The 12,171-nt window shown below is 54.0% G+C and overlaps 1 protein-coding gene across 1 annotated transcript in view; it reads left to right on the forward strand.

Annotated features, from left to right (window-relative positions):
- Positions 1 to 11,498, forward strand: part of Vipr1 (vasoactive intestinal peptide receptor 1) — a 30,783-nt gene extending 19,285 nt beyond the window's left edge. The window contains exons 7-13 of the mRNA XM_013346643.2: positions 3,140 to 3,293; positions 3,739 to 3,799; positions 4,043 to 4,109; positions 4,377 to 4,468; positions 6,994 to 7,123; positions 7,285 to 7,326; positions 7,906 to 11,498. Coding sequence (XP_013202097.2) covers positions 3,140 to 3,293; positions 3,739 to 3,799; positions 4,043 to 4,109; positions 4,377 to 4,468; positions 6,994 to 7,123; positions 7,285 to 7,326; positions 7,906 to 8,097 — 738 coding nt within the window. The 3' untranslated portion in view covers positions 8,098 to 11,498. The remainder of the gene's footprint in view (positions 1 to 3,139; positions 3,294 to 3,738; positions 3,800 to 4,042; positions 4,110 to 4,376; positions 4,469 to 6,993; positions 7,124 to 7,284; positions 7,327 to 7,905) is intronic.
- Positions 11,499 to 12,171: the final 673 nt, after the last annotated feature.

Below are 12,171 nucleotides of genomic sequence, written 5' to 3' on the forward strand. Positions count from 1 at the left end.
CCCCACACCCCACAGTCAGGGCCCCCACACCCCACAGTCAGGGCCCAGAGCTCCTTCCTACCTCATCGCTGGTTTCTGATCTAACCTCAGGCAACTCCCTGCCTCAGTTTCCCCATCTATGCAAGTACTCCCCCACATCCCTCCCAGCTCAACCCTCTGCTCTCTACACCAAGGTTCTGGTCCCACACCACTGTCCTTCCCCCCTGGATCTTGCTGACTGCCCCCCTTAGCCTAGTCCTGGGTGTTCCTGGGGTTAGGAGGCTCAGGGAACCCCTGAGGAATCCGTCGTCTGGGCTCTGGAGAGTCTGTCTCTGTATTCGTTACTCTTTTTTCATTGCTGTGACAAAAAATTCAATGTGAGGAAAGAAAGGTATGTTTGGTGTGGAGGTGTAGTCCAACATGACAGGAAGGCATGGAGGCAGGCATGCAGGGCAGCTGGTCACATGACCCACTGTTAGGAAGCAGAGAGATGAACGCCAATGCTCACTTTCTCCTGTTCATTCCATCTGGGACCCCAGCTCCTAGAATGGTGCTGCCTACCTCCTCAATTAACTAAATCTTTAAAACTCCCTCTCTTGTCGGGCGGTGGTGGCGCACGCCTTTAATCCCAGCACTCGGGAGGCAGAGGCAGGCAGATCTCTGTGAGTTCAAGGCCAGCCTGGTTACAATAGCTAGTTCCAGGACAGGCCCCAAAGCTACAGAGAAACCCTGTCTGGAAAAAACAAAACAAAACAAAAACTGCCCCCTCTCAGACATACCTAAGGCGTGTCTCCAGGGTCTTCTAGATTCTGTCAAGTTGATGCTATTAACCATCATAGCCCTCAAGTGACTCAGAGGACCCCACCCCAGGACAGAACTTGAAGCAGCCGGGACTCCTTTCTGTGCTGTGTTCTCAGGAACTGTAGCTCCCCCAGTGAGGCCAGAGAGGCAGCACACTTAATCCGGATCAGCAACGCCAGCTTCCACTGGTGGTGAGCTCCCAAGAGGGTGGAAAACCCTAGGGTAACTCCACAGGCTAGGGCCAAGCACAGGGCTAGGGAGAGGCCGGCAGCCTCCAGAGAGCTTGTCCAGCAGCATGGCTGGGGCTGGATCTGGCTTCCTAACCCGTGTCATGAGCAGCTCTGCAGTATCCTCCTAAGGTTGGTGAGGCACGCCTGCAGCTGGAGGAATAAGAGTGTGACTCAGGAAAGGACTTCCCCAGTCATAGGGAGGGGAGGGGAGGCTGCTCCATGGGGGTGCCTTACAGCCAGCAGAGGCTTGAGAGGGAGGGGAGATAACCCCGCTTCTGTGTGTAGGGGATGGAAGATAAACGGCTTCCCTGGGAGGGCAGCTTGAGGCTGTGAAATGAATGAGTGGATCTGAGAGGAGCCGGAGGCCCAGGAGTCCTTCAGCCAGGCCGCCCAGAGTCCTTCAACACCCTGCTCCATGTCTCCCCACTGCCCAGTGTCCAGACCATTTTCCCATCAGTTCCTGTGGCTTCCTGGAGGAAGATCCACCCCTCGCCTTCTCCTTTTCCTCACTTCTGCCTCCCTTCCTCTCTTAGTTTTCTATGGCTGTGGTAAACACCATGACCAAATGCAACTTGGGAGGAGAGGGTTTATCTCGTGTTACAGCTTCTAGTCTCAAGGCAGGAACCTGGAGGCAGGAACTGAAGAAGAGGCCAGGGAGGGGTGCTGCTTACTGGTTTGCTCCTCATGCCTTGCTCCGCCTCTTTCTTGTTGCCCCCTTGACTATCTGCCCAAGGATGACACGCCCATCATGCGCCAAGCCCTCCCACACCAAACATCAATCAAGAAAACGCCCCATGGGCCTACTCACAGGCCACACTGGTGGGGAAATTCAGCTGAGGTTCCCTCTTCCAAACAGACACCAGATTGTGTCAGGTTGACAGAAAACTAGCCAGTACCCCTGTTCTACCCTTCTGTCAGCCTGCACTACACTGTCTCTGAGCCCCCTTCAAAGCCTCAGCTACACTCTTTGGTCAGGGAACTCCTGAGGTCTTTAGCAAGGATTCACCCTCAGGGTCCCATTTCCCACAGGGAGCAGGGAGCAGTGGGCTGGCTGTGGGGAGAATAAAGAGGTGGGGGCAGGGGAGTGGGGCTGGGGGGGTGCTGGGCTGGGCGGGCAGAGAGCAAAACGGAGAGAGGAAGGAAGACAGGGCCATTAGAGGGAGCAGGGCTGCATGAGTCCTGGGCCGGCTCAAAAAAATGGGGGTGCTATATGGGTGGAGTGGTTAACAGGTGGTGAGAGAGCGGGTGGGTGGAGGGACAGCTAGGTGGGTGGAGGGACAGCTAGGTGGGTGGAGGGACAGCTAGGTGGGTGGAGGGACAGCTAGGTGGGTGGGCGTATTGAGGGATGAGCAGATAAACAGTTGATGAATGGATGTCTGGACGGTAGATGGATAGATGGCTGAGTTCTCATGAGTCAGGAGGTCAATAAATGGATAAATGCCAGGCATGGTGGCTCGCACCTATAATCCCAGCATGCAGAAGGCTGTGAGTTGGAAGGCAGCCAGGGATACATAGTGAGTTCTAGACCGGCCTGGTTACAGTGTGAGATTGACTGAAAACACACTCAAGCATGCATAATGTGCACACATAGACAAATTTCTGGCGGGTGGTTAAATGGGTAGGCGTATAGACATACTTCCTGTATGTCTTCCTGTCCGTCTATTGTCCAATTTTTGGACATTGTGACACCATGTTGTTACCAATCAAGCTCAGACTAGAGAACCTTAAGATCGAGTTACAAAAAATATGACCAGAAGAAAAAAAATCTCCTAACATCTTAAACTGTTTTACCGTTTTGTGTTGGACCTCATCCATGGCTATTCTCGGCCACATGCAGCCAGCCACAGGCTGAGAACTGGGCATGCCCAGAGACATGGGATCTGTAGCAAGAGGATGTACAGAAGACACATTGACAGACGGATGATTTAAATTACCAGCTTAGCCCAGAGTGCCCAAGAATATAAAGACGAGATCATAGGAGGACCCACTGTGTACATCTCAAGAGCCTGACTGGGAACTGACAATAATGAAGTTGGCTGGGCCACAACCGTGTCTGTCCCCGCAACCAGAGGCTCGGCGGCCAAGGACCTGCCGTCCCTGAACCTCCCTCCCTTCTCTCCTCCCCGCAGGTAGGCTGCAAGGCAGCCGTGGTTTTCTTCCAGTATTGCATCATGGCCAACTTCTTCTGGTTGCTGGTAGAGGGTCTCTACCTACACACCCTGCTTGCCGTCTCCTTCTTCTCTGAGCGGAAGTACTTCTGGGGGTACATACTCATCGGCTGGGGTATGGTACCAGGGAGGGGGCAAGGCTGGGAAAGCTCACTGGGAGGTGGGAGGGTGCAACCCGAGCCTGCTCATGACAGCGGGGCGAATGGCCTCAGAATGTGTGACCTTGAGGGCATCCCGCATCCCAGACTCCCACAGCTATGCAATGGCACAGGGCCTGAACAAAAACATCCATTTCCCCATTCTGATCCTGACACGCAGGACCACTGCTAATATAGAAGGGTTTAAAATCAGAAAAGGAAAGGAAAAAACCTGCCTAAGTGGTCACAGACCCTCGGGCTACCCCTCTTGGAGGGTTTTCACCCAGCAAACAGCCTGTGTGACTGTGGGTAGCAGCCCTAAGCATCCACCCTCTTCTCTCCCTCCTCTCTGGTTCCTTCTCCACTCTCTCTGTGTTATCTGCCCGCATTTCCTTCCCTTCCATTCTTCTTTGGCCCTCACAGGGGTGCCCAGTGTATTCACCATGGTATGGACCATTGTCAGGATCCATTTTGAGGATTTTGGGTGAGCTCTTGTTCCATCCCCTCCCTCTGGCTACTGTCATTTGGGGGCAGAGTCCCCGGGAACGATGATACTGCCCAGGCTTGGCAGGTAGAGAGACCACAGAACCGAGTCCAAAGCAAGAGGCTGGAGGGAGATGTGGGGAGTATCAGACTCTGGGCATGGGGACAGAGCCGTAGACACTTGGGGGATGGCTGATTCTCAGGCTGAGGACTTCTCCCCGCCAAACCTCTGTGGTCTGTTCAGGTGCTGGGACACCATCAACTCCTCACTGTGGTGGATCATAAAGGCCCCAATCCTCACCTCCATCTTGGTAAGCCCTCCTCTCCCCACTGAGCCCAGAGTAGACAGCCAAATACAGAACACACGGGAAATAGGTCAGAAGGGAACCTCAGGTTTCCATCACCCTCCCAGGCCTTCAATGCTCCCTCTAGAGCAGGTTAAATTGGAGGGCGGGTCCTCAGGAGAGTCCCCAGACAAAAGCCCCCCTCCAAAGGGAGGGGCTTCTGAGAGGTACTATAGAGGGGTGTCCAGCCCAGCATTCTCTAAGTGACCAACACTGGCGGTCCCTCATTAACAGGTGAACTTCATCCTGTTCATCTGCATCATCCGTATCCTGGTTCAGAAACTACGGCCACCCGACATCGGGAAGAATGACAGCAGCCCGTACTCGTAAGTGTGGGCCCAGCACTTCAGCTCCAGTCTTCCACCCTGGACCCTCAGATCGTCCCCTACACCTCACCCCACTCCTCTAGAACTACCCAAAGCCAGACATTACTCTTATTCAGGCTCAGCAGCCACTGCCTGTCGTCAGGCTGCCCTGCCTCTGAACCCCACGTCCGCTATTCTCATACTCACCCAGTGTCCTTGACGCTCAAACCTGCTGCCCCCCCCCCCAGGGAGCTTGAGGGGAATGAAAACCCTGTGTCTTCTTCACACACTGTGCCCAGTCCCTGACCTGTACCTGGTAGAGAAAGGCAATGCAATAGATGCCTCTAGGGCAGGTGATGCTCCCAAGAGCTCCCACCACGAGGAGGGCACATTCAGTACTCCTCAATGATAACAGTCGTACTTGTAGATTTCATGCCAGGCACCAGCCAGGAGGTCTCCATGCATCAGCCCATGTCACACTCAGAGTGCCCTATAAAACGTTCCCCACTTTGAACAAAAGGCAGACGCACATTTCCTCACCCTCCGAGGTTTGGGGTCTACCACTATGGGCAGGAAAGAGTAGTGTTTACTTTCCTATGGCTGCAACAAAGGACCCGACCAGCAATTTCTGGAAGGAAAGGTCTGTTTTTGCTCCTAGTTCAAGGGTGCAGTCCGTCATGGCAGAGACATGGCTGCCGAGCGTGAGGCCGCTGGTCACATGGTGTCCACCGTCTTGAAGCAGCGGGAGATGAACGCTGGAGCTCAGCTCACTTTCTCCTTCTTATTCCGTCTGGGACCCCATCCTGTGAGAGGGTACCCAGTAGTCAGGGCAGTCTCCCCGCCTCAACCCCTTCTAGAAATCCCCTCTCAGACACACTCAGGGTGGTGTCCCTTCTGCGATGCTGAATCCTGTCAAGTTGTCAGTTGGTGTTAACGGTCACAGAGGGCCACAGTGTCCGTGGGACAGTGATTGAGCCCATTGCTTAGAAAGAGGAGGACCATTCCCTATGCTGGGCACAAGGAAGACTGGCAATTTCCTATAGGAATCGGCACTTTTACGGACAAGGGAAAGAAACACAAAATGTGGCCAGGGCACCTGTGCAAAGGCCCATAGGACCCTCACATTCACCGTGGTCATGGAGAACAGAGGCCCACTATGCAGCCCAGATCAGCCTGGCAGTCCCACAAGGGCCCTCCAGTCTGGAAACCTAGGTGTCCTTAAACTGGCCTCTGTTAGGGGAAATCTCAGTGTGGTTGGAAGACTGTCTGCTGGAGAGTCACGAGCTGCTGGATTTGGGATTCTATTCTGGAATCCTATGGTTGTCAGGCCTGAGCCGAGGCTTTCTCCCATTCCCGGTGTGACAGCATTCTGTACCCAGCAGACTGTGTGGGCAGAATGCCGCTCTCCTTTCCAGAAGGAAACTTGTGGGCCTTGCCCACTGCCGTTCTGCACACGCTGGTGTCCTTTACCCAAGCAGCCTCGTTTCCCAAAAGTCCAGCTGCAGTGGGCTAGAATATGGGGGGGGGGGGGGGGCAGGACCCAAACTGGCCGTGGCCAGGTCTGTGTGGGTGAGACAGAAAGGGACAGCTGTCACTGGCAGAAGGGGGAGCTGGAGCTGGCAGTTCCTGAGGAGGGGCTGTCAGTTCCCTCTTCAATTTAAAGAAAGCCTCCATCTGTCAGCCTCCGAGTGTGGGATGGGTTCATGGCCAAAGAGGTGTGGCTGGGAGCCAGGCCCAAGAAGGAGGGGAAGAACGAGGGTGCATCTGCATAGAGCTTGGAATGAGAATCTCAGCACAAGGCAGGAGGGGCGGGGGGAGGGGGACATGTGTCCCCATCGCACCCACATCTCCTGGGAATCAGGAAAGCATAGCCCTCACTTCCTGGACCAGCTATCAGGTCAGCTGAGTGTACACACGGAGGGACAGCTGAGTGCCTGCAGAGAATGCTGACCCTGCTGGCACCAAGGTGGCAGAAAGACAAGCTGGTCCCTTGGAGCAGGACTCTGGAGGAGGGGTGCAGGCTCAGGGACAGTGGCAACTGCCAGAGATAGCGCCACAGCGAGAGAGGGGGCCACAAGCCTGTGTTCATGCCCTCCTGCACTTTGGGCACATGTGAGCAGCCTTTCGGCAGGGGAGACCTCATTCCTCAGAGCTCTCGTTCTCCAATGGAGCTAGTGTCCATGGGTATACTCCAAGTTCTTCGAGGAGACAGCATCTCTGACATGGCTGTGTTGGGCATGCATTACCCCACTGTTCAGGTAGGGGAGACTGACCAGGAGGAGGGAGACTGGAAAGTCTCACTTCTTACTGTTATATCCTCAGTGGTCTTCCTCCAGAAGACAGGAACGGAGGGAGTTTAATTCTCTCGTGTGTTCCCCCAGGCAAGGAGGTAGGGGACAAGAGAACAGGAACACTGACTGACAGACAGGGGCCAGGAATGACATGGGTGTGACATGGGGATGGCGGAGCCACTGTTTGTCCTCACACGATCTGGTCATCTACCCATGTGAATGCACACACCACAGCCTGCCTCTCCCTGTCTCCAGGAGGCTGGCCAAGTCCACGCTTCTGCTGATTCCCCTGTTTGGAGTTCACTATGTCATGTTCGCCTTCTTCCCTGACAACTTTAAGGCCGAGGTGAAAATGGTCTTCGAACTTGTCGTGGGGTCTTTCCAGGTACAGATTCTAGTGTTTTCCTTGTCATAAGTGCCTGCTCCGTACTTACTGTCTTCCTTAACCAGGGGAATAGGGGGCTGTGGGGAGCCAGGGATGGGTGGGGTGGGCTGGGAGAGCCAGGGGTCTCTTCGCCTCACCTCTCTCGTCCCCTTCTTCCTCAGGGTTTTGTGGTGGCGGTCCTCTATTGTTTCCTCAATGGTGAGGTAAGTGTCTCCCAGATCTCTGCGGCCTTGGACCAGAACTCCCAGGCTCTCCCAGGCCTGCTGGATCATTGAGAGCAAGGGCAGGTTAAAGCTTGCCTCTCTCGGGAGTGGTTCTCTTGAGCCCCTAACGCCCTAGTTGCCTAGAATCTCACTTTAAAAGACACTCAAGGACACAAGGACACAGCCTGCACTAACAACCCTGGGTGGGGTTAGGAGCAGGGCTCCTGTGCATCAGAGGTGGAGACTACTTCCAGCAGGCCGGTGTGGGCTGAAACAGGAAAGATGCAGCTGCAGCCACAAAAATGCGCTCAAGTGGGTTCCTGGATGAAGAATTGGGGTACATTCTCCAGGCAGTACCCCTTGGCCTCCTTGCACTGCGTCTTATACCCTTCCTCATCCCACCTTCTCTCTCTCCAACTCTCCTGAGTTGACTCACTGACTCCCAAACCCTGTCCCAACTCTGCTCCTCTCCCAAGATAACAGCTACACCTCTCAATTTAATCTAGGGATTTATCTATGGCTAGCTTATCAAGGCTGTGCTGGAACTCCTGCACCTAACCACCACCCTTTCCGCCTTAGGTGCAGGCGGAGCTGCGGCGGAAGTGGCGACGTTGGCATCTGCAGGGTGTCCTGGGCTGGAACTCCAAATCCCAGCACCCATGGGGAGGCAGCAACGGCGCCACGTGCAGCACACAGGTGTCCATGCTGACCCGTGTCAGTCCCAGCGCGCGCCGCTCCTCCAGCTTCCAAGCCGAGGTCTCCCTTGTCTGACCGCCAGAGGCCGCCAGGCCCCTCTGCACCCTTCCCTCGCCGGCCCCTGGAGAGGTCTGCAGCAGGCGCCACTAGCTCCAACTTTGGGTCTGGAAGTATTCCTTTGCTGCAACAGGGGACCAAGTCCATTCAAGTTGGAGATCAAAGAGGTCCAACCCTGGAGGAAGCGGGGAGGGACCAACATTAGACTCCGACTCCAAAGGTCCCTCTGCCAATCATGCCGACAAAATCTGCATATGCCTCCCTGGAAAGCAGCCGCCTGTCCTTAAAGCTTCGGGACTCTTGAGGGCAAAAACGTTCTGCCCTGTTCGTGCCTAGAATTTCACTGTGGCCCTCAAGTCGATTTGGGTTAAGTGTTGCCAATGAGACTCCTCTCCGAGGATGCAATGCAGTCCCCTCCCCGAGTGTCCTGCTTTTATCTGCCAGCTCCTCCTGGTGGGTGAGTTCCTCTACCTCAGACAGATACGGTTGTGACCTGGAGTTTCGGTTTGGGGACCACAGCTGTGCTGTGATCCTCGCTCAGGATGGAATTGTCCCAGAGTCGTCGGTATATTCTCAGACCTGGGAACTCAGGGACCTACCTTTGGGAAGGGAGAAGACAGCCCCAGCCAATGCTCACCAAGGATAGGATCTGTCACACCAGCCTTATGCACAACCAAAGCAATAGCGAGCTGCCCACTCTGGGTGCTCTCCTACCAACTACACCAAGTCCTGCAGCAAGGGCCAGAGACGTGAGCCCACAGGTAGGGAACAATCTTAGAGAGAGCAGGTATCTCTTCCTGTCACTAATGCCAACATAAAGACTTCCTTTTTACATATTGTGACCTGCTGGATTCTGTTGGGGTTGTATTACCAGGGATGTTATTACCCTCATCCCCTAGTTCCCGTGCCTCCTTAGAGAGCGGCTGGGTGTGGCACTGACATCGGGGGTCAGGACATCTTATGTTCCCTCCACCCTTACAGTCACACAGCTTCTAACCCAAGCTGGTGTCAGCAGGTCCCCTCAGAACTGCACCAGGCTTGTATGGCAATAAATAAATATTGGCTCTAGCAGGCTTAGTTCCCCTGGCCATAGTGGGTCTCCTGATTCCTCTCAGCAAGTGTGTTATCCCTGCTCCAGTGAGAGATGGTTCACTGAAGCTACTGCCCTTCTGGCTTTGGACAGGAGCCCCCATTTCCATGTGAGGACCTATCCCCAGAGTCTTTGCCTCACACCTGAGTGTGAAGAGGTTATAACTGGCCCCGGTGTGACCCTCACCCCCTAAATCCAGCTGGAAGGAGACAGATTCTGCCTTAAACCAAACCAGAGCAGCCAATAGAACAATCAGAAACAGCAAGGTTTCACGGTCATTCCTGAAAACACAGCAAACAGAGAACACGAGGACCGGGTCGCTGTTGCCTAGGAACCAACCGAGAGGGTTAGATCAGTGCAGATGGCCCAGTCCAAGTCAGTAAGGAGAGGCTGTGTGACTAACGGAAAGGTTTAGTGTGGCGAAGCAGGTGACGTCAGCAGGTCAGCGAGATGACGCTTCCAAGCTTCTGGTTCCACTTTGTAAGCATGTGGAGTTGTCTTGCTTGGCGAGCCAGACATAAGTGCCAGGCTGGTACAAAGAGGCCAGGCTGGCTAACAGAGGCTCGAGTCTGCCTACAAGGCCTCTTCAAAGGCTGCTGCCACTTGGTCCATCCCAGGACAGATCAGAAATATCTTCTGGAGTATGTGTAGGTCAGAAAGGACCCCCTGCCTAAAGAATAGGCCCGAAATCTCCAACAGTACTGTGCTGTGATGTGGGGGTAAGTCGTGGAGTCCTGGAGCAGAGCAGTTCCTAGTCAAGAGGGCAGAGCGAGTAGAAGCAAGACCCAGCATGTGTTCGAGAAAGGAAGGGCAGAGTTAGGGATAAAGAGACTGGAAGCCTTGATTGGGAGCTAAGGAAACTTGTGACAGTATCCTAGGTTAGTGACAGCCATGACAGCCACGGGGTAGGAATGACCACAGGCAGGACTACCCCAGTCTCTTCCCCAGTGGCTCTGTCCCAGGCACGCACCTGTCAAACCAGACCAAGTCATCTCTAGTGCCATCTGGTGGACACTTTGAAGACTTCACCAACTTTGACTACCTTAGGTCTTTCACTGGGAGGCTACCTACACAGACAGCAGGCCTCCGTTCTGCGCTCCCAAGAGTGAGCCAGAAGGAGTGGGAAAGACTGTACCCAGGCCAGCCCCACACCTCCCCTCACATCAAACTGCTGGCCTCACGTTAGTCCTGCCTTGACCCAAAAGAACTTAATGGAACCCAGACTCTGGTGGTTCCTTAAAATTGAACCCTACCTACAGTCTCTAAGGGCAAAGGCCAGTTAATTCAGGCACCTTCTGAACCAAGGAGGCTCTGTCCGATCTGTAGGAAAGACCTGTTTGCAGGTAGTCTTCTCACTCTGGGGCACAGCCTGTTCAAGGAGGCTTATCCACCTGCTAGCAGAACATCACTGAGGTGTTTGGGGGCTAGGAGAGGCCTTAGAATCCCAAGGGAACATGTTTAGGTGTCACAGATACATGAATCCAGCCTAGTAGGTGTTGGGGTGCTTACCAGTAAAGTCAAAGAGAGACAAAGAGGTCTATCAGATGAGGTCGAGGGATGGTTGGGGGTTGATGCTGAGGAGGACCCAGGGTGTATGTCTGGAAAGGATGCTAGGCCATCAATAGGAAAGGGAGGAGGTCATCTGGGGAGACAATGGCCTGGTTTGAGATATGTTGAATGTAATATGTGCAGGGTGTCACTGGAAATGTGACCTAAAGGGACAGAAGGTGGGAAAAGCAAGGCAGCCCCTTGGAAGAAACAATGAGTATGAGGGCAAGACCCCAGGCACCAGCACCCCCGGGGTGTGCTGGGCACAGTGGGGTGAGGACTCTGACTCAGCCCCTCCATCCTAGCTGCCACACAAGGTCTTGTTTTAATGAGCAGTGGCGAGCTTCTCCCCACCCCCATGTGGGAACAGGAACAGCTCTTATCTCTCTGGGGGAAGGGGAAGGGGAGGAGCCACAGCTGCCAGTTATTAAACACCGCGCTCCAGCCAGGGATGGTCAAGATATTAATAGCCCCGGGAGGCTATGACTCTGAAGACACAGACTCCCAGGAAAAGGGATGCGTCAGGAGGCCATCTTGGCAATGCCCCAGCCTCCACAAAAGACAGATGGGATAACCAAAATCCAAAGAAGAAAAGTTGTAGAGGTTGATGTTAAGCCCAGCTCTCCAAATCCCATAGCCGTGCCTCAGATACTCTAGATATTGTCAAAGATGGAATCATTTGGATGTGCCCTATCTGGGGACGTGAGAAGGTCAGGCCAGTTAGTAATCCTGATTCTGTCTTGATATATTGTTCATCCTGTATTTTTGCATTAACTTTGATATTTTAAAATACTGTATTAAAATATTATTTACCTTGATTCCTGGGCTGCTGTCTTTGTTTGCCTGCTTTGATCCCACACTCTCAGCAACTGCCTCTTTGGGTCACCCAGTTCTCGTCTCAACTCCAGGGGTCCCAGCACCCCTGAGTTTCAGGATGCCACCGTGGGATAAACATTGAGGGGCTCCAGGCTGTCCTGTGTGGTTTCCGCGGGGGACGTCGCCAGGCTAACCCTGCAGCTCTCACCAGTGTAGACCCCGGTGTTTGTACTGGTCTCCTCAGTTACTGTCTCTAGACTGTAAGATGCCCGTCCATGTCCCAAGGGCCCTGTTCTCAGAAGCCCATCCACAGGAATGAAGGATATGCCTTATTAGGAAATATAATCCATCTAGGACACATCTACAGATCACAAGGATGAGGAGGAGAGGTCATGAGGCCCTCTTGTCAATGCCCCAGCCTCCACACGGGGCAGGAGGGACAGTGAATATCAAGAGAAGGGATTCAACTTGACACAAACTAGAGACACCTTGGAAGAGAGGGACTCTCAGTTGAGGAATGGCCTCCATCAGACTGACCTACAGGCATGTCTGTCTGTGGGGTGCTTCCTTGATAACTGATGGAGGAGGGTCTAGCCCAGTGTGGGCAGTGCCACCCTGGGCAGGCGGGTCCGGGTTAT

This window comes from Microtus ochrogaster, chromosome 5 (genome assembly GCF_000317375.1).
Source record: "Microtus ochrogaster isolate Prairie Vole_2 chromosome 5, MicOch1.0, whole genome shotgun sequence".
In the NCBI taxonomy this organism is placed as follows: Eukaryota; Metazoa; Chordata; class Mammalia; order Rodentia; family Cricetidae; genus Microtus; species Microtus ochrogaster.